General features: G+C 40.0%; 1 protein-coding gene across 1 annotated transcript in view; it reads right to left on the bottom strand.

The window, feature by feature from the left end:
- PLBD1 (phospholipase B domain containing 1) overlaps positions 1-26,751 on the bottom strand; it is a 57,695-nt gene that overhangs the window by 10,382 nt on the left and 20,562 nt on the right. Inside the window, exons 3-6 of the mRNA XM_002752117.6 lie at positions 24,007-24,090; positions 22,243-22,381; positions 19,567-19,707; positions 18,658-18,802 (exon numbers count right to left, since the gene is read on the bottom strand). Coding sequence (XP_002752163.2) covers positions 18,658-18,802; positions 19,567-19,707; positions 22,243-22,381; positions 24,007-24,090 — 509 coding nt within the window. The remainder of the gene's footprint in view (positions 1-18,657; positions 18,803-19,566; positions 19,708-22,242; positions 22,382-24,006; positions 24,091-26,751) is intronic.

The raw sequence follows: 26,751 nt of genomic DNA, 5'->3' as shown, positions 1-26,751 counted from the left end.
CATGGTGAAACCCCGTCTCTACTAAAAATACAAAAAATTAGCTGGGCATGGTGGCACGAGCCTGTAATTCCAGCTGCTCAGGAGGCTGAGGAAGGAGAATTGCCTGAGCCCAGGAGGCGGAGGTTGCGGTGAGCCGAGATTGCGCCATTGCACTCCAGCCTGGGTAACAAGAGCGAAACTCCGCCTCAAAAAAAAAAAGTTCCTTTGGTTTATCTGCTGAACCCTTATAGAATAGTCCTGAAGCAGCTAGGTAGCCCCCTTCCACTACGTGAGGTCACAGAGAGAAGGCACCACGTATGAGAAACAGGCCTCATTAGATACCTGGGTCTAATGAGACTTCTCAGCCTCCACAACTGTGAGCAATAAAATTTCTACAGTTTATAAATTACCTAGTGTGAGGTGTTTTCTCATAGTAGTCAGAACAGACTGAGACAATTTTAAATTTCTACCATTTTTTTACCACTTGTATCATTTTTGCCATACCTAGTACTATCTAAACTATTATTAATTTTTATTTTTTTAACAGGAATTAAATACATTTATGTTATACAAAATGATATTCTGATATATAGATACATTGTCAACGGCTAAATCAAGCTGTTTAACATATGCACTATTTCATATCTTTCTTCAAATTAACTCACATTTCAAACTTAAAACACCTAGCCTTGTCACATACCATAATACCTAAGAAACTATGGATTTAATGTTTTTGTTTTTTTCCCCCAAAGAAATACATTAAAATAAATGCAGTTCTAATATGCAAAAAATATTTGTCCACATACCACGTAAAATCGCCCCACCAGCCTTACGCATGTTATTACCCATCTGTTCTAAGCTGGTATGGAGTAAGTAAGGTGGGGTCAAAGAAGGGGGCCACCTGAAGCCAAAGGCAAGAGCACTATTGGGAGTCAGGGGGCCTGCATTTTAGTTGCCTGCTTGCCTCTAATGAATTTGATAATTCTCATTTTGCCTCTCTGTTGCTAAGATCCTTCTTCTGATAGCCTGGGACTAAGTGATGTCATTCAGTTCTAACAATCTCATTTTAAGAGTAGGAATGTTACACGATGAGAGAACTGTCCAACGAACTCTGTTATTATTATTATTTTCTTTTTTCTTTTCTTTTTTTTTTTTTTGGTCCAACTAACTCTTAATGAGCCTCTAAAGCTACCATTAAGCTACAGAGAGGTTTGTGTAAATTAGAGAAAACTGTACACTCCAAGTGGTACAAGGCTTAAAGTGCCCTTGGATGAAATTTTAATGGGTCACCTCTCTAGAAAGACATGGCCTGGCAAAGATATATGGCTTGACAGAGTGTAAAATGGCTTCATTCATCTCGGGCCGGGGTCATTTTCCACTGCTCAAACTGTACAGCCATACATGGCAGCCTTGAGAAAGCTCCCTGGTAGAAAATCCCTAGGGTAGTAGAATGCTGTATTTCCGGAATGGTAAGTCTGCTCATTCACTCCTTACTGTAGCAGTCTTTCTGGACACAAGAGGGCAGACGTTCTTTGATATGTGTAGGTGATTGAATAACACAAGTACTAATGTTTAAGGAGTAGTCTTTCATTTGAAGGCAGGATTCTTTATGAACGAGACAGGAAGATGGAAATATATAGGCTATCTAGAGTTTCAGAGCAAAGAAAATGAACTAGCCTGCAAAAACTATAGTTGAGGAGGCTAATTCTGTATTTTAGAGTTTAAGATAATAAAGAAAGGACTCAAAGATGGGACAAAGTTCTGACACATTGACTTTTAAAAGAAACAAATTTCTTTGATTATATACAATTATAATCTTTTTAAACTTTTTTTTTTTTTTTGAGACAGGGTCTCCCTGTGTTGCCCAGGCTGGTCTTGAACTCTTGAGTTCGAGGGATCCTCTTGCCTTGGCCTCCCAAAGTACTGGGATTACAGGTGTGAGCCATCACACTCAACTAAAATGATAATTTTGCTTTCATCTGTCATTAGCAGCTTTGGAAGGCAGATTATTTGAGGTCAGGAGAAAATGAAACACTCCAGTGTTTTATGAATGCCAGCCTAAGAATAATATTTCATGGTAAATTTCTCACTGAATTTAATTAAGACATAAAAAGAAACTCAGTTAATAAATCATATTTCAAGACTTGAAAAGAATGAATCACAGAAGTAAACAGTCACCACTATGCCAACAACAGTTACTCAACACACACCATGGAATAAACACACTAGAAACAATTATGAAGACTGACTCACGGGGAATTGCTTCTCGAGACAGGGTGGAGTTGAGGGAAATCATCTTATGACCAGTTAATCAAGGAAAGTATGAAAAATAAGGTGGAATTTCTGGAAAGGTAGAAGGGAGGAAGCTACAAAAATTAGCTGGGAGTGGTGGCACATGCCTGTAATTCCAGCTCCCGGGGAGGCTAAGCCTGGAGAATCGCTTGAACCTGGGAGGCAGAGGTTGAAGCAAGCCAAGATCGTGCCACGGCACTCCAGCCTGGGTGATAGGGTGAGACTCTGTCTCAAAACAACAAAACAAAACAAAACAGGCTAAGCAAAGATTCTGCTGCTTACAGTGCAAGGGCTCCCATGGTCTCCAAGGATGGACCACAGATTCAGTATGCTAGAATGGCCTAGGGTGCTGGTTGCAAATACCCCAGCCCAGATCAATGAAATACGAACTTCTATGGATGACACTTAGGACTCCAAGTTTTAGCAAGCTCCACAGGAAAATCTGGGGAGCATCTAAGTTTAAGAGGTACATTTACATGTATGGGGGAGGTGATAGCGTACCTGTACATAATACAAAGTAGGAACACACACATGCTTAGAGGAACACACACGTTTAGAGGAACACACACATGCTTAGGGAAACACACACATGCTTAGAGGAACACACACATGCTTAGAGGAGCACACACATGCTTAGGGAAACACACACATGCTTAGGGAAACACACACACACATGATTAGAGGAACACACACATGCTTAGAGGAGCACATATATGCTTAGAGGAACACACACATGCTTAGAGGAACACACACATGCTTAGAGGAACACACACATGCTTAGGGAAACACACACATGCTTAGAGGAACACACACATGCTTAGAGAAACACACATGCTTAGGGAAACACACACATGCTTAGAGGAACACACACAGGCTTAGAGGAACACACATGCTTAGGGAAACACACACATGCTTAGAGGAACACACATATGCTTAGAGGAACACACACATGCTTAGGGAAACACACACATGCTTAGAGGAACACACACATGCTTAGGGAAACACACACATGCTTAGGGAAACACACACATGCTTAGAGGAACACACACATGCTTAGAGGAACACACACATGCTTAGGGAAACACACTAAGTGCAACCCAGAAAGCATCATTAAGCGTGAAGCCTCAGCCTTATGGGGATCATCATTACTGGGATCCTCAATTAAAAGTCCTTTGAGGCCAGGCACGGTGACCCACACCTGTAATCCCAGTACTTTGGGAGGCCGAGGCAGGTGAATCACCTGAGGTTAGGAGTTCAAAATCAGCCTGGCCAACATGGTGAAACCCCGTCTCTACTAAAAATACAAGAATTAGTCGGGTGTGGTGGTATACACCTGTAGTTGCAGCTACTCAGGTAGGCTGAGACACAAGAATGCCTTCAATCTGGGAGGCAGAGGTTGTAGTGAGCTAAGATCACACCACTGTACTGCATCTTGGGAGACTGAGTGAGACCCTGTCTCAAAAGACAAAACTCCGAAAACAAAAAAAATAAAATGTTTAGCATAGTGTCAGGGACAGAGCCAGGTGCATGGTAGGCGCTAAACACATATTCAGGGTTTTATTTTCCTTTCTATTTAATAACAGATTGAACATAAACAAGTTTATAGTAATTTATTTAAAACTTAAATTCTGCCTAATTCCCAAAAACCTAGTCATGTCCCATTAATGTTGTTTATCATCCTACAAAAGATTAGCTTCAAGAAAGGAATCCTGTGCTGAATACGTAGGTTTGCATCTAAAGTCCCTTGTTAACAATACCCCAACATCTTGGACTCCTGTTCTCAAATCCAGGGTATGAAGGGGAGGGCACGATGAATAGAAAGCAATGAAATCGCAATAGAAACCGTGATCTCGGGCCGGGCGCGGTGGCTCACGCCTATAATCCCAGCACTTTGGGAGGCCAAGGCGGGTGGATCACGAGGTCAAGAGATGGAGACCATCCTGGTCAACATGGTGAAACTGCATCTCTACTAAAAAAAAAAAATACAAAACTTAGCTGGGCATGGTGGCGCGTGCCTTTAATCCCAGCTACTCAGGAGGCTGAGGCAGGAGAATTGCCTGAACCCAGGAGGCGGAGGTTGTGGTGAGCCGAGATCGCGCCATTGCACTCCAGCCTGGGTAACAAGAGCAACACTCTGTCTCAAAAAAAAAAAAAAAAAGAAACTGTAATCTCTTAGGCAGCCCTCACCTTCTCCTTGTTTTATTGCCCCACTTTCTTTCCTCCAGTTCCTACCGTGTCCACATTAAAGTGGACATAATCTGTCTCCTTCCTTTCTGTTTTTCCTCTAACCCTTTCTTCCTTCCTTCGTTTCTCCTTCCTTCCATCAATATTTATTCAATGATTATAATACGCAAGCCTCTGTGCTGGCCCTGGGACACAGACATGAATACAGAATGTGGACTCTGAGGAAATTACGCACAGGGTACCTAGGACACTCAAGAGATAACTTACTTGGCCTGAAGGTTAGTAAATCCTTCTGAAAGGAGCTCTTGTGCTCCTCTTTGTTCATATGAAAAGCACTAGGGTATTATGTATTACTTGGCAAAAAAAATTCTCATATTAAGAATGAGTATACCAACAATGGCAACATGATAAAATTCAATGATTTCCCCACAAATAATAGTTATAAAACTGTATAAAATTATTTAAAGCAATGATTTGAAGATACTAAGAATGACTAAAGGCAGGGAGAAACTGAGTGTCAGCGGAGCATTAAGAAGGAGTATGAGTGGCCGGGCGCGGTGGCTCACACCTGCAATCCCAGCACTTTGGGAGGCCGAGGCGGGTGGATCACAAGGTCAACAGATCGAGACCATCCTGGTCAACATGGTGAAACCCCGTCTCTACTAAAAATACTGAAAATTAGCTGGGCATGGTGGCACGTGCCTGTAATCCCAGATACTCAGGAGGCTGAGGCAGGAGAATTGTCTGAACCCAGGAGGCGGAGGTTGCGGTGAGCCGAGATCGCGCCATTGCACTCCAGCCTGGGTAACAAGAGTGAAACTCCATCTCAAAAAAAAAAAAAAGGAGTATGAGGCCTCCTTGCTTGAGTGTATTCCTAAACCCCTGATATGGACTGAATTCTTCAATACATGAATTCTCAAAATTCATGTATTGAAGTCTTACCCCCCAGTACCTGAAATATGACTATACTTGGAGATAGAGCATATAAAAGGTATTTAAGGTCAACTGAGGTCATATGGGCAAACTCTAATCCAATATGACAGGTGTCCTTATAAGAAGAGGAAGTAGGCAGGGCACAGTGGCTTACGCCTGTAATCCCAGTACTTTGGGAGGCTGAGGTGGGTGGATCAGGAGGTCTGGAGATTGACATCATCCTGGCTATCACGGTGAAACCCAGACTCTACTAAAAATACAAAATATAAGCTGGGCATGGTGGCACATGCCTGTAGTCCTAGCTACTTGGGAGGCTGAGGCAGGGGAATCACTTAAACCTAGGAGGTGGAGGTTGTGGTAAGCTGAGATCGTGCCACTGCACTCCAGCATGGGTGACAGAGCAAGACTCCATCTCATAAAACAATAACAACAACAACAACAAAAAAAAGGATGAGGACGTGATGCCAGGTATATGCACACACAGAAAAGGCCATGTGAGGACACAGTGTGAGGGTGGCCATCTGTAAGTCCAATATCTTGATCTTGGACTCCCAGCCTCTAGAACTGTGAGAATAATTAATTTCTGTTGTTTAAGCCACCCAGTCTTTGTCATGGCAGCTTTAGCAAGAAAACGACAGAAGAGCAGAGATCCAAAATCTGAATATGAACTCTGTCCAGTCCCTGACTGACCACTAACTGTGCATGAATGTGGGAAATGCCAGGGATCCCAGGGTAAAAACAGAAAGAAGTGAGAAGGGTTTTCCCTTGTAAGACAGAATTGTTCTAGAATTGAGATACGTGAGTTTGCTGCAGCCTACACTGCCAGGGTTCCCAACTCATATGCAGCTCAAATTTCTCAAGCTGTTGGAGGACAAAACTAAGAGCTGGAAAGGCAAATGGAAATGTAGGAGAAACCTCAGAAGCAAGGAAGTCACAAAGAGAGTTATCTCTATAATATGAAAATGACCTGCCGAAACCTTTCACTGACTGCTAAATTACACAGAGGCAGGAGCCACCTCCAGAAGATCAGGTTCGAGCGGCAGCTGGAAGTAAGCAACACTGAGCAAGGACAGTGGGCGCTGCACGCTGTGCAGGTGACATATGTTGAAGTTTCAGTACAAGCAAGGTAACTGCCTGTTAGAAAAAAAAAAGCAAAACACCAAGTGACTTCAGCAAGATGTTTGACTGGAGGTGCCTAACACTCATTTCCCTACCAAAAGAAAAAAAATCAAAAACCAAAAATGATGAATAAAGAACTATATTTTGACTAGAGTATCCAAAGGAGAGCACTAAAGTCCAATAAGGCAGTGGCAGAGACCCAGTGGAGCACGGAGACTTGGGATGGCTGCATAAGAAAGAGAATGAAACATTCTGCCTTTGCTACTCGGTCTTCCCAGTCAGGATCAGTCTGAAACCAGGAGGTGCTCTCCCTGTGGGGAAAAGGAGAAGTCCCAGCAATCTCCATTAAAGATGCAAACGCCTACAGTCTCTGCTGCTTGAGAATTCTGCAGTTTCCACAAGCCATGAACCCATTCTAGGGAGCTGCCTGGCATTCACATGGCTGTATTACTTCAAAAAATGATCCCGGGTCGGGCGCGGTGGCTCGAGCCTGTAATCCCAGCATTTTGGGAGGCCGAGGCGGGCGGATCACGAGGCCAAGAGATCGAGACCACCCTGGTCAACACAGTGAAACCCCGTCTCTACTAAAAATACAAGAAATTAACTGGGCATGGTGGTGCGTGCCTGTAATCCCAGCTACTCAGGAGGCTGAGGCAGGAGAATGGCCGAGATCGCGCCATTGCACTCCAGTCTGAGTAATGAGAGCGAAACTCCGTCTCAAAAAAAAAAAAAAAAAAAAAAAGATCCCACATTGTGCCTCCTCCTCCTCTGTGATCTAAGCTGTAGATGTACAGCACCATCTTGAGATGGAAGCCCCTACTACACTGCATTGCGCTCTGGAGGGCCGGCAATCACCATGTGTTTCTCCCCATCCTGAGGCTCTGCTGCAAATACTCTGCTTGTAAGCAGTAGCACACCACTCCCCAGTCAGCAGCTACAGTCCCCTAATCACCAGTAATAAGCCGCCCAGGAGGCATTCCATCCCGGTGGCTGCAGCATCTCAACCTCAATTACTTAGGGTATAGGACCAGGGCAACAGCCGTAACCTTGATGCCTAAGCCCATGTGGTGTCCTGACCCACAGGAACAGACGATCCTACCAGCAGGAAGGCCACACCTTACCCTGAAGGAGCAATCCCTATTCACCTGTGGTGTGCGTAACAGTCTGGCACTCCTGCCCCCAGAGGATAGACTGTGTCTACTCCTATTGAAGTAAGCCTTGTGCACCTGTGGTACATGAAACAACCTGGTACCCCTGTCACCAGCAGAAAGGCCATGCATGTGACTTGACAGAGCATCCATACTAACTCCTGCCGGCTAGGATGCCAGTGAGGCATCCATGGCCATTGCTAACATTGATTACAGTGGAAAAAACTGCATTGTGACTACACTATTGCATCCACCTGGAACCAAAGCCAATGCATCCTACACAACTGACACCTTAGGACACATTTGCAGGTGAAAATCTTTCCCTATGATAACAACCCCATAAAACTGGAAGCGACATCCATTCTATCAGATTCCCAAATATCAAGGCAGGGACACAGGAAATATGAAAAAGCAAGAAAACATGACACCACCAAAAAACACAGCTCTCCAAAAACTGACCTTAAAGAAATGGCCATTTTCCATAAAAAGGGATTTAAAAATATAATCTTAAGGAAAATCAGTGAGATTCAAGAGAATATAGATAGGTGATTCAATAAAATCAGAAAAGCAATTTGTAATATGAATAAAAAATTCAACAGAGATATCATTAAAGGAAAAAAAAAACTCTTGGTGCTGAAGACTTTAATGAATGAAATAAAAAATATAATGGAAGGTTCCAACAGCAGATTACACCAAGCAGAACAAAGAATTTCTGAACCAAAGACAATTTTTCACTTGAAGAGTGAAGAAAGCCTGTAAGACCGATGAGACACCATTAAGTAAACACATTTTCACACTATAAAAACTTGAGAGGGAGAAGAGCTGGAGAAAGGCACAGAAAGCTTAACAAAATAGTAGCAGAAAATTCTCAAGTTTTGAGGGCGATATGGACATCCAGATTCATGAAACGCAAAGGCTCCAATTAGATTCAACCTGAAGAAGTCCTTACCAAGGCACATTATAATCAAACTCTCAAAAACCAAAGCCAGAGAGACAAATCTAAATGCAGCAAGAGAAAAGCATCAAGCCACTTAAAAGGTAATCACCATGAGATTATCAGCAGATTTCTCAGTAGAAACCTTGCAAGCCGGAAGAGAATAGAAAGACATATTCAAAGTACTGAAAGAAAAACAGCCAAAACCAAAAATTAACTGTCAACATGAATACTATACTCAGCAAAGCTATGCTTCAGAAATAAAGAAAAATAAAGTCCAAGATAAATAAAAGCTGAGAAAATTCATCATCATTAGACAAGCCTTATAAGAATGCCTCAACTGGACCAGCTCATTAGACCAGCCTTCTTAAGGGAATGCCTCAACAGAAGTGAAAGGATGTTAATTATAACCATAAAATAATATGAAAATCAAAACTTGTTGGTAGAGGTGAACTCAACCAAATTCAGAACACTCCATCACTGTAATGGTGGTATATAATCTTAAACATTTCTCTTTTTTTCCCCATGCTGTTCTCATGATATAATCTTTGACATTTCTGGTAAGAAAGATAAAAGTCAAAATGGTCAATGATAACTGTACTTATGATAAGTTGTTAAGGAATACGCAATATAAGAAGATGTAAATTGAAGCACAAAATTACAAATAGAGGGGGAGATAGAAGCTTAGAATATTTGTATGCAATCCAAGTTAAGCTGTTATCAGTTTAAAATAGTGTTTTATAACTTAAGATTTTTAATGCAAGCTACAAAGTCACCACAAATAAAAAGTTTACAGCAGATATGCAATGAGAAAGAGAAAGGAATCAAAAGTTATCATTAAAGAAAGCCACCAAGCCACAAAGGTAAACAAGAGAGGAAAAAAGGAAAAAAATATCTAAAAAATAACCAGAAAATTATTAATAGAATGGCAGCAATCAGTCTTTATGTATCAATAATAGCCTTCAATGTAATAGGCTAAAATCTCCAGTTAAAAAATCTAGAGTGGCTGAGCGGATATATAAAGTGACCCAACTATTTGCTGCCTATAAGAGACTCACTTCACCTGTAAGGATACACACAGACTGAAAGTACAGAGATTTAAAAAATGATTCCATGCAAATGGAAACCAAAATAGGACAGGAGTAGCTGTAATTATAGCAGATAGAATAGACTTTAACCACTGTGAAAATAATTGAAAAGTCCTTTTATAATTATAAAGAGGTCAATTCAGTAAGAGGATTTGACAATTGTAACTATATTTCCACCTAATACCAGAGCACCTAAATACATAAAGCAAATATTACATCTAAAGGGAGAGATGGACTGTAATACAATAATACAGATTTCAACATCTCACCTTCAGCAATGGACAGATGATGAAGACAGAAAATGAGCAAAGGAATGTCAGATTTAAACTGTGCTCTAGATCAAATGGACATTTACAGACCATTCCACCCAACACCACAGAATATACATCTTTTCTATCACTGCGTAAAACATTCTCCAGGGTACATCATGTATTATGCCGCAAAACAAGTGCCAAGAAATTCTAAAAATTGAAATCATATCCAGTATCTTTTTGATCATGTAAAATAAAACCAGAAATCAGTAGGAGGAAAAACTGTGATATTATACAATGCATGGAAATAAAACAACGTAGTCCTGAGCAACAAACGGGTCAAGAAAAAATTCAAAAGAACATTTAAAACTTTCATGAGGCTAACTAAACTGGAAACAAACACATAGAAACCTACAGAATATAGCAAAAGCATTTCTAAAAGAGATTTTTTTTTTTGAGCCAGAGTCTTGCTCTGTTGTTAGGCTGGAGTGCAGTGGCACAATCTCAGGTCACTGCAACCTCCACCTCCTGGGTTCAAGTGATTCTCCTGCCTCAGCCTCCCAAGTAGCAGGGATTACAGGTGCCCATCACCATGCCCAGCTAATTTATTGTATTTTTAGTAGAAACAAGGAATGTGAAGGACCTCTTCAAGGAGAACTACAAACCACTGCTCGATGAAATAAGAGAGGACACGAACAGGTGGAAAACATTCCATGCTCATCGTTAGGAAGAATCAATATTGTGAAATGGCCATACTGCCCAAATTAATTTATAGATTCAACACTATCCCCATCAAGCTACCTATGACCCTCTTCACAGAACTGGAAAAAACCACCTTAAACTTCAAATGGAACCAAAAGAGAGCCTGCATAGCCAAGTCAATTATAAGCAAAAAGAACAAAGCTGGAGGCATCATGCTACCTGACTTCATACTATACTACAAGGCTACAGTAATTAAAACAGCATGGTACTGGTACCAAAACAGAGATATAGACCAATGGAACAGAACAGAGGCCTCAGAGGCAATACAACATATCTACAACCATCTGATCTTTGACAAGACTGACAAAAACAAGCAATGGCAACAAAAGCCAAAATAGACAAATGGGGTCTAATTAAACTCCAGAGCTTCTGCACAGCAAAAGAAAAAATCATTAAAGTGAACTGGCAACCAACAGAATGAGGAAAAAAATTTTGCAATCTACCCATCTGACAAAGGGCTAATATCCAGAATCTACAAAGAACTTAAATAGATTTACAAGAAAAAAAACAAACCCATAAAACGTGGGCAAAGGATATGAACAGACACTTTTCAAAAGAAGACATATGTGAGGCCAACAAACATATGAAAAAATGCTCATCATCACTGGTCATTAGAGAAATGCAAATCAAAACCACATTGAGATACCATCTCATACCAGTTAGAATGGCGATCATTAAAAAATCTGGAGACAACAGAGGCTGGAGAGGATGTGGAGAAATAAGAACAGTTTTACACTGTTGGTGGGAGTGTAAATTAGTTCAACCATTGTGGAAGACAGTGTGGCAGTGTAGCTCAAGGACCTAGAAATAGAAATATTTCTAGGTAAAGGGATTCCTGGGTATATATCCAAAGGATTATAAATCCTTCCATTATAAAGACACATGCACTCATATGTTCATTGTGTCACTGTTTTCAATAGCAAAGACCTGGAACCAACCCAAATGCCCATTGATGATAGACTGGACAAGGAAAATGTGGCACATATACACCATGGAATACTGTGCAGCCATAAAAAAATGATGACTTTGTGTTCTTTGTAGGGTCATGAATGAATCTGGAAACCATCATTCTCAGCAAAATGACACAAGAAAAGAAAATCAAACACCACATGTTCTCACTCATAGGCGGGTGTTGAACAATGAGAACACGTGGACACAGGGAGGGGAGCATCACACACTGGGGTCTGTTGGGAGGGATTAAGGGAGGGACAGCAGTGGGTAGGGAGTTGGGGAGGGATAACATGGGGAGAAATGCCAGATATAGGTGATGGGGATGGTGACAGCAAACCACATTGCCATGTATGTACCTATGCAACAAGCCTGCATGATCTGCACATGTATCCCAGAACCTAAAGTGCAATAAAATATATTTTTAAAAAAAGAAAGAGAGAAAAAAAGAGGAAAACAGCATATTAAAGAACTAAAAATAGAAAAAGAACAGAGCTGGAAGCATCACACTAGCTGACTTCAAAATATACTACAAAGCTATAATAACCCAAACAGCATGGTACTGGCATAAAAATAGGCATATATGCTAATGGAACAGAATAAAAAATACAGAAATAAATTCACACACATAGCTAACTGATTTTTGGCAAAGACAAAAAACACACATTGGAAAAAATTCTCTTTGGTAAATGGCGCTTGGAAAACTGGATATCTACATGCAGAAGAATGAAACTAGACCCCTTGCTGGGTATTTATTTAAAGGAGATGAAATAAATATGTCAAAGACATATCTACACTCTCATGCTTATTGCAGCACTACTCACAATAGTCAAGATATGGAATCAACCTAAATGTCTATCAAGAGATGAGTGGATAAAGACACTGTGATACATACGCATATAATGGAATACTATTCTGCCATAAAAAGAATAGAATTCTGTCACTTGTGGTAATGTGGATGTGCCTTGAGGGAATTATGTTAAATGAACTAAGTCAGGCACAGAAAGACAAATTCTGCACAATCTCACTCAGATGTGGAATCTATAAAAGCTGATCTCATACAAGTGTAGAGTAGAACAATGCTTACTAGCAGCTGGGGAGGGTAGGCATGGTGGGAAGGCCTTAATCAACAGATACAAAGTTACAGTTAGATAGGAGGAAAAACTTCTGGTATTCCATCGCACCATAGGCTTACTCTAGTTAACAATATTATATTATATATTTCAGATAACTAGAAGAGAGGTTTTTGAATGTCCTTACCATAAGGAAGTGATAAATGTTTGAGGTGATGAATATTCTAAATACCGTCATTTGTTCACTATACAATGTATACATGTATCACAACACCACACTATAAATATATACAACAACCTGTCAATTAAAAATAAAATAAAACCGAATTCTCAAAAATACAAATTTCAGAGACATTACAGTGTACTATTTTTCAAGTCCACATTTCAACCAAAAATTACCAGGCATTATAGTTAACAATATTATATTACATATTTCAAAATGACTATGAATATTCTTAACATAAGGAAATGATAAATGTTTGAGGTGAAGAATATACTAAATATGTGTAAATATTGCGTAATGATCAAATTATGGTATTTGCTATATTTGTCACCTCAAAAGAAAAAAGAAAGCATGACCTTACACATAAGTCACGGGAAACTGTTTCCATGTGGGCCTAGATACTGGATTTAGTGGACAAAGATAAAAACAGGGAATATGGTATTAAGAGTTACCAGAGAGGGAATCTCAACATAAAAAGTAAAGAAACAACACAGAAATTAAAGAAAGAATAAAACTGAAATTCTACACTTGAAAAGCACAGTAAATGAAATGAAAAATTCACTGTAGAGTTCAAGAGTAAATTTGAGATGGCAGAAGAAGGAATTAGAAAACTTGAAGATTGTGGCCAGGCATGGGGGCTCAGGCCTGTAATCCCAGCACTCTGGGAAGCCAAGGTGGGTGGATCACCTGAGGTCAGGAGTTGAAAACCAGCCTGGCCAATGTGGTGAAACTTCGTCTCTACTAAAAATACAAAATTAGCCAGGTATGGTGGTGCACCCCTGTAATCCCAGCTACTTGGGAGGCAGAGGCGGGAGAATCGCTTGAACCTGGGAGGGTAAAGGTTCCCCTGCCCAGACCCAAGGGAGGTGCTGAGGTTATCAGCACCTGGTATACTTTGGTATACTTTTGACTTTCTCTGGGTATTGCATGTTAGTCTCTTTAGGTGAAATACTTTCCTTAATTTCCACTTTGTATTTTTAGAAAAGACTAAAAAAGGCCAAGGCTGTTAAGCAACGAAGTCACCTTCAATTATTTCTAAATTAATAAAAGTTATTCTGTTTTCTTAACATATAACCACCTCTATTTTTATGGAGTTAACTGAGGCTCTGGTGAACGTAGAACATGAGATTGGGTGTACGGAAGGCGGCAAGTCCTTTTGTGTTATTGATAAATGTGAAGGATTACCTTTGTTCCTTCTATTCTCCTATGCAAGAGTACAATTTGGGGAGTATCCTGACAATTCTTATGAGGTAATTATCCCTCCCAAGGATTCTTGCAAGGACAACAGGAGAACACATAAAGTTGTGTTCCAGTAATTCAGCAGTCATATTTGTTTTCCTCTTTTTTTTTTTTTTTTTTTTTTTTAAAGATGGGGTTTTACCATGTTGGTCAGGCTGGTCTTGAACTCCCGACCTCAGGTGATCCTCCCGCCTTGGCCTCCCAGAGTGCTAGGATTACAGGCATGAGCCAATGTGCCCAGCCTGTTTTCCTCTTGAAGTGGGATATCAAACTTCCATCCATACACTGACCATTTACAAAATACGGTGATTTGAATCACCGGGATTATTGCACCAACCTTCTAAATGTTCTGCTGGCAGCCTCTCGGCCTCCTCTAATGGACCAGATAATCCACAAATGCAAATCTATTCATGTCCCTTCCACTTGCCACTTTAGTGGCCTCGTGTCACCCTCATTCCCTCCCTCTGGCCTTCTCGATGCTGTCTCTTGACTATATACTGTTTGTTCTTCATGGAACATTCTACCACTTTATCCCCATTGGCCTTGGCTAAGTTGTCCTGTCTTTTGTGTCCTCACTTAGACTTACCTCTCTCTTAAAGCTTTCTCTACACTCCCAGACTAGTCTTCCCTCTTATTACAAAAATCACACTCTAATGTCACTGCTTTTTTTATTGGTCTCTATTTCTCCCCGGAATATGAGTTGTGACAGTAGGGATTGTATCTATGCTGGTCTCCATCAACAATCCTTTGCCTAGCACAATTTAACAGAAAACTGTTTATGAATAAACCGTATAATGTTTACAATGTTATGAAGCAAACATTCTATTAGCCTCGTTTTACAGTGAGGAAAATGTGGCTTACCAAAGCAAAGCAGCTGGACTTCATACATTGAAAGAGTTTAGCGGCGGGGCGCGGTGGCTCAAGCCTGTAATCCCAGCACTTTGGGAGGCCGAGGCGGGTGGATCACAAGGTCAAGAGATCGAGACCATCCTGGTCAACATGGTGAAACCCCATCTCTACTAAAAATATAAAAATAAAATTAGCTGGGCATGGTGGCGCATGCCTGTAATCCCAGCTACTCGGGAGGCTGAGGCAGGAGAATTGCCTGAACCCAGGAGGCGGAGGTTGCAGTGAGCCGAGATCGCACCATTGCACTCCAGCCTGGGTAACAAGAGTGAAACTCCGTCTCAAAAAAAAAAAAAAAAAAAAAAAGGAGTTTAGCAGCTGTCCGATCTCTGCCTTTTTCCTTCCTACAAACCTCAGAAAACACACAAAAGGTCCTGCCTTGGAGCTTTAGTGTTTTTCATGGCAAACATCTTCATGGTCACTCCAAAAAGTTCAGCAGGAAGGCCACGGTGCATTGTAAAAGTGTAGACAGGTGCATATGAAATCCTCAGAATGACTGTATCTTTAGCGTGATGGTAGCTGTACCATCCCAGTTACCATCATCTCTAACATGTGCCTCAGCCAAGTCAGGAATGGTTCATGACTTGATCCGTACATTCTGACTCAGGAATTCTTTTTGTTTGTGTGTTTTTAATTTTTATATGGCCTCCACTTAATATTAACACAAATGTACAAGCTGCTGTGTCAACACAAGGTATTTGCTTAATTCCTAATTAATTTCACATCTATCCTCTTTTTTCCAACTTTATTGAGGCATAATTGACAATAAAAATTAAATATATTCAAGATTTACAAGATGTTTTGAAACACCTATACATGTGAAATGATTTCTACAATCCAACTCACCAACATCTTCAGCTACCTTTGTGTGTCATGTGTATAGTGAGAATACTTAAGATCTACTGTCTAAGCAAATTTCAAAAACATAGGACATTGTTCTTATCTACTGACTCAGGAATTCTTAATATCCTTGCACAGATCTTGAAGAGCTTCCAGGCCCTGCCATCTTTGATGCGAAAATAACTCAACACTCCTAATCCATTCAATCTACCATGGCCCTCCTCTATCGAAGAAAAACGAGAACACCATCCAGCTTTGTTCTGGGCTCAGCAGCTAAGACAGCATGAGCTTCATGGCAAAACATAGTTCCATGTCTATGGGAAGAATCCAATTGGCTGGTCCCTTAATAAAATATTTTGTGATATAAATGAGACCATACATGTTTTTTTCTGCTTGGTGCTGAGAACAAAGCTTCCCAGTTAGAGAAAATATGAATTCCATTGTTCCATTGGCTTCTGTAGAAACGTCTTGGGGTATAAAATTATCTGTTGTTCGCCCACAGTTTCAATTGCTTTAAAAAGCTCTGCATATTATCTATGATATCTACCTGTGTATCTCATCTGGAAGATACATATGCAAATGTTAATGGGATCACACGTGTCATAAGAAAATCTTCCATGACCTTCTCTATCATTACCTCTGGGATCCAGGACTGTTAACACTACTGGAGAGCATCATATTCCATGGATATCTCAAAGGAGTGCACGTAACATCTGAATACTGCATTTTTTTTTTTTTTTGAGACAGAGTCTCACTCTGTTGCCCTGGCTGGAGTGCAGTGGCGTGACCTCCGCTGACTGCAACTTCTGCCTCCCAGGATCAAGCGATTCTCCTACCTCAGCCTCCTTAGTAGCTGGGATTACAAGTATGTGCCAACATGCTTGACTAATTTTTGTATTTTTAGTAGAGATGGGGTTTCACCATGTTGGTCAGGCTTCTCAAAGCCCTGACCTCATGATTCACTTGCCTTGGCCTCCCAAAGTGCTGGGATTATAGGCATGAACTGCCCGGCCTGGCCCTGAATATTGCATTTTATCACAAAGACGAGGAAGAGGAAGAATACTGGATCGTTCTGTCTCTTGCTATTCTTAAATGTCTCTTAAATGTGAAAGAATCAAAGCACAGTCTAACTCACAGAGAGGAGTCCCCAGTCCCCTCCATACTAAAATAATTAAGCAAACTAAGGCAAAGATAAAATCAAAGTGGTTTCAAAGGAAGGATCAGGTCACAAGGACACAGAAACATTGGATTATGCCCTTGGTCAGAATTCCTGATGGGGCAGGCATGATGGCTCATACCTTAATCCCAGCACTTTGATAGGCAGAGGCCGGAGAACCAATTGAGCCCAGGAACTTAAGACCAGCCTCGGCAATGTAGCAAGATTCCATGTCTACAAAACATTTTTTTTTTAAATTAGCCGGGCATGGTGATGTATGCTTGTAGTGTCAACTACTTGGGAGGCTGAGGCGAGAGGATCACTTGAGCCCTGGAGGTCAAGGCTGCAGTGAGCCATCACTGTACCACTACACTCCAGCCTGGGCAATAGAGTAAGACCCTGACTCTAAAAAGGAATTCCTGATAGGCAGCAAAAACAGACGCTGACAAAGGTAAATAGATATGACAGGGGGATGATATAACCACCCAGTAAGCTACAGATATGTAATTAAAGGTCAAGTTGGCAACAGTATATCCAGTTGAACTCTTAGCTGTTTGGTGTTTTCCCCTTGACTTTGCTCACGTTTCCTGAGGAGGTTGGGCTAACAGGCTAACATACAAACTTTGTTGGATTCACACAGTGAGTTTTGTTTTTTTAAATACAGTTTTATTAAGTTGGAGGATCTAGAAATTCCTGGATGGAGAACAGGTGGTGAGAGCTGATCCTTCCCTCCCGTCCATGGGTTATATGCTTGCTACAATTGTTTCCACTTTCTGATTTCTTAAACCAGTCCTACTTTGCATTTACATCACCTGCCCATTTCATTTAGGCCCAGGAATTTGCAACTTCTCCTCTACTGGGACAGTCCTCCCACCCATCTCTATTTCAAATTTTAGCCATCCTTCATGTTCTATCTCAAAGGTCACCCTCTCTTTCCTTTCCACAACAATCAGATGTGAGTCTCACCTCCCAGTGGAATGGACAACACTGGTTACACTTCTTTTGTAGCAAGCACAGTATCGAGTAATGTTATTACTCTTGCTCATATTACACTTTATACTGTCCTCCCGACTAGAGTGTAAGGGTTACAAACTTACATGTCATCCATCCATTCGTTCGGCAATTTATTAAGTACTCGATGCCACACACTAAGGTTAAGTGCTGTGGATATTACAGTAAATAAGAGAAAGTACAGACCCTCAAGGTGGTAACTGAGCGCAGGATCAGCCATGCTCTTGACTGCTTCTGCTGCGGAGCCTATCAAAGTGTCTTGTACTTGACACATACTCAGTTGGCATTTGTTGAAATAAATTTAGATGTAGCCATTTACGTTTACAAAGTATTTTCTATTGGCAACTCTAGTAACCCTGTTTATGTCATTTCATTAAATAAAAGTACTAGAGCTTTATTTCTTCAAAATCACTCTAAAAATCACTCTAAAAGCACTCTAAAAATCAGATTGTTCGTTAATATGTACTAACCACTAAACATTTCTTCTCTCATTGCAGTTAACTCTGAATCACTAAGGCTTTATGCTGGAATAGTACTCAAAGTACTCAAATACTCCTTTAAATTCATTTACCTGGGTAACTGCTGAAAGACAGGCGACTACTGCTGGTATCTTTGTCCTTGATGTTGAAGTCCCAGTGTTTATAGATCCTGAGCATGGCCGCGTACGTGTACCAGCTTGAGTGAGCAAAAAGGATGTTCTCAAATCCGGGAAGAACCTACAGCCAGAATCACAGTAGATCATAGTGTCCATAGTTAGCTGACTGCAACTGTCTTAAGTGTAAGAGACATATGGGGACTGGGCCCTTTCAGGTAAGTGTTTATTGCTCATTCTTTACTGGAAAATATGGGCAAGGAGTCCAAGATTAACCCTTAATGTGGCCTAAAACAGACTCTTCCTTCTAACATTCAAAATGGAAGACTCTAGCGGGGCATGGTGGCTCACACTCGTAATCTCAGCACTTTGAGGGGCTGAGGCAGGCAGATCACTCGAGGTCAGGAGTTTAAGTCCAGCCTAGCCAACATGTCGAAACCCTATTTATACTAAAAATGCAAGAAAAATTAACCAGCCATGGTGGCAAGTGCCTGTAGTCCCAGCTTCTTGGGAAGCTGAGGCAGGAGAATCATTTGAACCTGGAAGGCAGCTGCAGTGAGACAATATCACACCACTGAATGCTAGCCTGGGCAACAGAGTGAGACTCCATCGCAAAAGCAAAAAAACAAAATGGAAGATTCTAGAAGGTGGGAGTGGCAGGCAGCATACAGCATGGGAGGAATTGTGGAAGAAACAGATGTAAGTAACATCATGTACTTACAATTCTCTCCATCGAAGTTACTTCCAGTTATTAACTTCTGCCACGGAAGAGCCCATGAGCTGATATACAGTTATAGACGGCGGTGATGAGATTTTGCTATACTTGGGTGCTACATAGAAAAAGTCTGTATGAACCAGAACAAGGAAAAAGGAGCTGCTATGTCTTACCTTAATAAGAGCAGAGCAATGTCCCATATCCCATTGCTTGAAAACCTTTAGGCTGCTGTTTTTTGTGGGAGAGAGTGAAGGAATCAGATCCAATAGATCTCCAGCAGCATTCAGGAACTGAATCTGGAACAGGGTCATTGGCTGGGAAAGGACAAAGACTGCACTTAACATTGATTTGTGACCGACATAGTTTTCCTGTTAGGGACGCATTAAATTATTCCCTTGCGAGCTGTGCAAGTTGGCTCATGCCTGTAATCCCAGCACTTTGGGAGGCTGAGGTGGGTGGATCTCCTGAGTTGAGGGGTTTCAGACCAGCCTGGCCAAAGTGTTTAAACCCCATCTCTACTAAAAAATACAAAAAAAAAAAAAAAAAAATAGCCAGGCATGATGGTGGGCGCCTGTAGTCCCCAATACTCGGGAGGCTGAGGCAGGAGAATCACTTGAACCTGGGAGACGGAGGTTGCAGTGAGCCTGGGTGACAGAGCAAGACTCCATCTCAAAAAAAAAAGTATTCATTTTTGAAGGGTCTCTAACAGATATACTAGATTTTTATTGTAGCTTATAAAATAATTTTTATGACTTTATAGTTTAGAAGAGCTGTTTTGGCATATTTTGATAGCCACTGAATTTGGGAGTGGCTCCTCTGAGAGTAAAATAGAGTTTCTGTTTGCATTCCTCCACAGCAGTGCTTCTCAGCCTTGGCACTACTGACATTCTGAGCCAGCTAATACTTTCTATTCGGCTGTTGTGCATTGTGAGATATGAGATCATTCCTGGCCTCTACCCACCAGGTATCAGTAGCAACTTCCCAGTTTTGGCAATCAAAAATGTCTCCAAGACATTGCCAAGTGTGCTCTGGAGAGAAAACATTCTTAGATGAGACCACTGCTATAGAGCAAGAACATTCAACTATGATGCATTTAGTTTTGATTGTGCGCTTACTATGAGACCAAATGACCGGCCAGCATTAACCTTGAAGCAATTATCAGATTGTACTTGATCATGAACTTTGTGCAAACTGGAGAGCACTGCTCCAGGAAGATTCAATCTGATGGAGCAGGCCCAGGTCAGGCATCAACAATGTATAAATGTATTATAATATTTTTAACTAGTCTTTTTTTTAATGAATTTTCAAGTGGTTTCTACTCTTCTGCTATTATGAACAATGCCACAATAATTAATCTTGGACACATCATTTTGCATGTGTTTGAGTCTATGTGTGGGATAAATTCCTAGATTTAGATTTTAACAAATATTGCCAAATTGTCCTCATGTGAATTGTTTAAATTATATTCTTCTGGCCAAGCGCAGTGGCTGACGCCTGTAATCCCAGCATTTTGGGAGGCCGAGTCCAGTGAATCACCTGAGGTCAGGAGTTCTAGACCAGCCTTACCAACATGGTGAAATCCCAACTCTATTGAAAATGCAAAAATTAACCGGGCATGGTGGTGCATGCTTGTAATCCCAGCTACTTAAGAGGCTGAGGCATGAGAAACGCTTGAGCCTGGGAGGCAGAGGCTGCAGTGAGCCAGGGTCATGCCACTGCACTCCAGCCTGGGCAACAGAGCGAGACTCTGACTCAAAAAAAAAGTCTTACTGTGTGCATTTTTCTGTAACTCATTGCTTTTATTGGGTATTACTGTTTTGACATTTATCAATATATATGTATATATATACACAGACATGTACGTGTATGTAAGTGTGTATACCTGTGTGTGTGTGTATATGTATATATATACATATATAAATATAGGTAGGTATAAAGTAGGTATAACGTATAACTGTCTTTTTGTCTATTTTGCCAGTAGCCAGTATATATATGTAAAATATGTGTATTATATATTGCATTTATTATGTTTTGTCTATTTTGCCAGTGTGTGTATATATAATATGTGTATTATATAACTGTCTTTTTGTCTATTTTGCCCAGAGTGTGTGTGTGTGTGTGTGTGTGTGTGTATAAGTAAGTGCATGGCTTTTCATGTATATTATATATATACATATATAAATACACACACACACACAGGTATACACAATGGACAAAATAGACAAAAAGTTCAAAGAAAAGCCATGCACTCACTTATACACACACACACACACACACACACACACACACTCTGGGCAAAATAGACAAAAAGACAGTTATACGTTATACCTACTTTATGTATACATACACTATCCCCAGGAAACAAAATACCCGTAATTTTGGAAGTATATCAAACGGTACATAGGACGCTTCGGTGACTGAGTAAAGCTTTCTTCCAGAACTGTAATGCATGGGTGTTTGTGTGGATATGTGTTTACGTGAACACTGTGGAGTGTGGGGAACACAGAACTCGTATACTTAAACCTCTTGTCGTAATGAGCATGAAGTCTAAAACACTAGATTAGTTAAAAACCCAGTACATTCATATCATGATTTTTAACCTAATCCTGAGCACAGTATTATGGAAGATTAAAAAAAAACACAGAAACAAACTGACTTATTCGTGTTTGGGGCTTGTAATTTTGTAAGTTAGGTGCTACAATACGGTAGCTATGACAGTGCTTGTCTGTAAGGAATTTATACTGCAGTTCCATTTTGATCTGCTTCTAAATTGGAATCTTATTTTATAGATAACATTCAATATTCTTACCATACTGCATGAATTCTGAGAAGTTTGTTTAAAATCCTACCTTTGCCCCTTCTAACATAGCCCTTTTCCTTGCTCCTAAATAGAGGCCATCTATTTGTGACATCACGTAGCCTGTATGTCTCCAAAAGGAGTCATTCTTGTATGCTTTGATATTTTTCCGCGTCCATTTATCTTGCTTCCTGGAAGAGAAATTAGAGGTGTACTACAGTCTCAATAGTTGCTCATTCAAAGCAAAATCAAACCAGGCTTTAAGAAACTATTCACTCAGACACTTAGGCTAATGTGATTTAAGTTCTAGATCTTGTAACCCTCCAGTCATCCAAAGGAATTCAGGGCAAGTTCTAACTGATTTTGAATCTCCCTCTAGGATTACGACTCTTCTTTCACAGCTTCTTCTTTGCTCTACCTAGAGCGAAAGCACAAGTGCAGTTCTAATCTACCTGTGATACGAGACCTAAAAATATCAAGGAGCGACTATCCAAATGCACTTCGTGTGAAACCACAATGTTTTACTAAGTAAGGATGCGCTGATTAACCTTACTTTTAGATGTAGAAGAGTAGAGTTAACTGGACAAAAATCTCAGGACAAGGTGGTATATATCCGTTTGTATTTCTCACAGATCATTTGCATAGCTTATGATTCATTCCACTTCAGTTGTTACTAGTAACTGCCTCAATGACTCTGACCTAGCATAGTAGCAAAAATGTCATTTTTTAAATGGTCCTTCCATTCTTCTTTCAGTTCTCTGGACTTTCGTGGGTTATGAAAGTTCTCTGTATGCTGAAAACTAGGTTTGACTTGTTCAGGCTATCACTAGACCAGTCTTAGAATAATGTCATTGCTTCATGGGATCGAGTCCAGTGGTTTTAAACTGAAGCTCTGCAGGACTTCTAGCATTTCATGAAGGGGTTACTTAGAGTGCAATTTGGATGGCCAAACTAAGAACCTTTCTGCCCCCAAATTAATCTCCTGTCATCCCGCAAATTAAACACGTTTAAAATTTTAGTATTTAGAAAACTGTATTAAAATGGAAATATTCTCAGCGGGCATTAAGAATTATGACTTTAGATATTAGCGAAGACCTCAGCCAGGATTAGTAAGCAGGCTCAGGAAAGGAAGCACCTTAAAGAGTGAGGAGAGGGGATCCCTTCTTGCAGAAGGAGAAGGGCCCCCCTGAGGAAGAGACACAGGGATTTAACTGCCTGCTTTACACTGGTGGGTTCCTCTAACCGTGTTAGCAGTTTATTTTTTTATTTTTATTTTTATTTTTTTTTTAATTTTTTATTGGATTATAGGTTTTGGGGTACATGAGCAGAGCATGCAAGACAGTTGCGTAGGTACACACATGGCAGTGTGCTTTCTTTTCTTCTCCCCTTCACCCACATTTGGCTTTTCTCCCCAGGCTATCCCTCCCCACCTCCCCCTCCCACTGGCCCTCCCCTTTTCCCCCCAATAGACCCCAGTGTTTAGTACTCCCCTTTCTGTGTCCATGTGTTCTCATTTTTCATCACCCACCTATGAGTGAGAATATGCGGTGTTTCATTTTCTGTTCTTGTGTCAGTTAGCAGTTTATTATGTGACATTCGACTCAACCTTTGAAAGAGCTGAAATTAGGGAGCATATTGTTTGCAACAGTTTTCATGCCATTACCAAAAAGTGCTATGCCCTATTACGAGAACAATTCCAGAGTCCTGCTAAAGAGATTTGAAAAGAAATAGGCAAGGAAAAAATTGCTGCTTGAAATTACAGATTCAGGCCCTGCAGCATTAAAAACGATGAAAAGAGAAAAGCTATCGTACATACTCCATAAACTCCTGCACTTTATCCAGGATGGAAGGGTTCTTGATCAGCTGTGGGTAGAGGTTTGTGTAGTGGTCATTCATGTGTCTGAAATGATACATGAAAATTATTACATTTTAATTTTTCTACTTAGATTTCTCCATCACAGTTGATTATTCAATCACTTGGCTAACTGGGGTGTCCCTTACTACAAACTCTCCCTACTAACTTTTTATTTTTCCTTAATAAATGCACAATTTCTAACTGGGAAATATTTACAACATATAGAAAAGGGCAACATATAAAAAAGGATAGAATGTTGAAAACATCCAAGTATTGACCACCTAACTTTATTAAATCATTGTATTTTGCCATATTTGCCACATGTATTTTAAAAATAAAACAAAAAATGAGAGTCGAGGCCCTTATGTGCTCTTCCTGATGCTAATTCCTTTCCTTTCTTCCAAGAGGTAATAAGTTCAGTCCTGAATCTGAGTATTCCCATGCACGTTTTTATGCAATTACTACATATACATTTAACCATAAATAACGTATAGAATTATCATGCTCTCAACGCACTGTAAAAAAGATCATACTGATCAACCACTCTAACTTGTTTATTTCTCTCAATATAATCTTAAAAGAAATATCTATATCATCTGCTGCTTAAATTTATTAACTGCTGATGCTATTCTGTGGTGTGACCATATTCATGTATGCATTCCCATGATGGACATTTAACTGATTTTTCATTTCTTACTATTGTAATGCAACTTCAAATGTTTTGGTATATGTCTTTTTTTTACACATTTGCATGTTCTTCTAGGATACACACACACACATATGAATAATAGTAGACTTCTCCTTCTTCCGCAGTCTTACCAATACTTCATACTGTGGGACTTTTCAATTTTCAACAATGTGATGGGTTTTAAATAGTCCCTCCATTTAATTTCCGTTCCTCACAAGATTACTGGGTATTTGTGATTCTTTATTTTAAATCTTCAAAAAGTTAAAAATGTCTCAACTGGTGTACAGTTAATATTTTTAATTGATTAAAATAATCCACTTACATTATTGCAATTTTAATATTCTTGGATTTAGTCTATAATCTTCTCTGTTTTCCATTTACTATCTATCCCTTTATTTGTCCCCTTTTTTATGTTTTCTTTGTTTAGATAATACTTTTGTTATTTTCACTTCTGCTGATTTAAAACCTATAGAATGTCAGTGTAGCTATGCAACTATCTTGCATGTTCTTCACATGTACCCCAAAACCTAAAATGCAATAAAAAAAATAAATAAAACCTATAGAATGTATTTTTAACATTCATTAAAAAGATATAACTAGTGCTTTCTTATAAAGTCTAAATGAGTTTTATATTTTTTCTTCAGCAAATTTTAACTAATCAATGACATTCTCCATCATGTTGTTAAAAGATTTAGTTTTACCTTTTTAATTAAAAATTTAATATTTTTTTTCTTTTTAGAGAATTCTTAAGTCTCATAATTAAATATTTTTATTTAAAAATTATTTTTGTAGGCTCAGCATGGTGGTTCACACCTGTATTCCCAGCAATTTGGGAGGCCGAGTCAGGCAGATCAGGAGTCAGGAGTTCGAGACCAGCCTGGCCAGCATGGTGAAATCCCCTCTCTACTAAAAATACACACACACACAAAATTAGCTGGGACTGGTGGTGCGTGTCTGTAATCCTGGCTATTGTGGAGACTGAGGCAGGAGAATCACTTAAACCCAGAAGGTGGAGATTGCAGTGAACCAAGATCGTGCCACTGCACTCCAGCCTGGGCCACAGAGCAAGACTCCGTCGTGGGGGAAAAATTGTTTTTTCTTTTTAAATTGTGTTACTTTTTTTTGTTTCTGGTGTTAATGATTGTTTCTTATATACCAAACTTTCCCTCCTATTATACTTGCTAAAGTATATCCTCTAACAGTTTAATAGAGGTCCTTGGGTGGTAAACCTGTTTTAATTTATATATCTGAACATATTCCTATTTTGTCCTTACTCTTGGATGATTTAAATGGTTGTTACATTCTGGTTTGATATTTCTCCTCAGTACTTTTAAGATGATATCTTGATGTCTTCTGGCACTGGTGCTGATGACAAGCAATATGCTACCTCGCTGAGATTCTTTTGTAGTTAGTCTTTCCTTTCTAACAGCTTTTAAGATTGTTCTCTTTATCTTCAGTTGTCTGCAGTCTGATCTGCTGCATTACAGCAATTTAAAAGTCTGTGTCTTCCAACTAAGGACTCGGGTGTTTTTTTGTTTGTTTGTTTTTTGTTTTGTTTTGTTTTTTTTGAGACGGAGTCTCACTCTGTCACCCAGGCTGGAGGGGAGGGCAGTGGTGCGATCTTGGCTCACTGCAACTGCCGCCTCGCAGGTTCAAGCAATTCTCCTGCCTCAGCCTCCAGAGCCACGACACCTGGCAAATTTTTGTATTTTTAATAGAGATGGGTTTCACCATGTTGGCCAAGTTGATCTCGAACTCCTGACTTCAGGTGATTCACCGCCCTCGACCTCCCAAAGTACTGGGATTACAAGAGTTGGCCACTGTGCTGGGCCTGTGTTTTCAATTTTGACAGATTCTCAGCAATTACCTTGTCAATTACTGCTTATCTGCAGTTGCCTCCAGTCTCTTTCTCTGAAACTCCTAATAGGTCCACATCAGGGTTTCTCAATCAAATTGATATATCTAACAGTTTTTTCATAAGATTTACCCCTTTGTCTCTTTGGGCTGTGTATTGTATA

The sequence above is a fragment of the Callithrix jacchus genome, chromosome 9 (genome assembly GCF_049354715.1).
Source record: "Callithrix jacchus isolate 240 chromosome 9, calJac240_pri, whole genome shotgun sequence".
In the NCBI taxonomy this organism is placed as follows: domain Eukaryota; kingdom Metazoa; phylum Chordata; class Mammalia; order Primates; family Cebidae; genus Callithrix; species Callithrix jacchus.
Note: the sequence above shows the minus strand (reverse complement) of the source record. Positions and strands in the feature narration are given on the sequence as shown.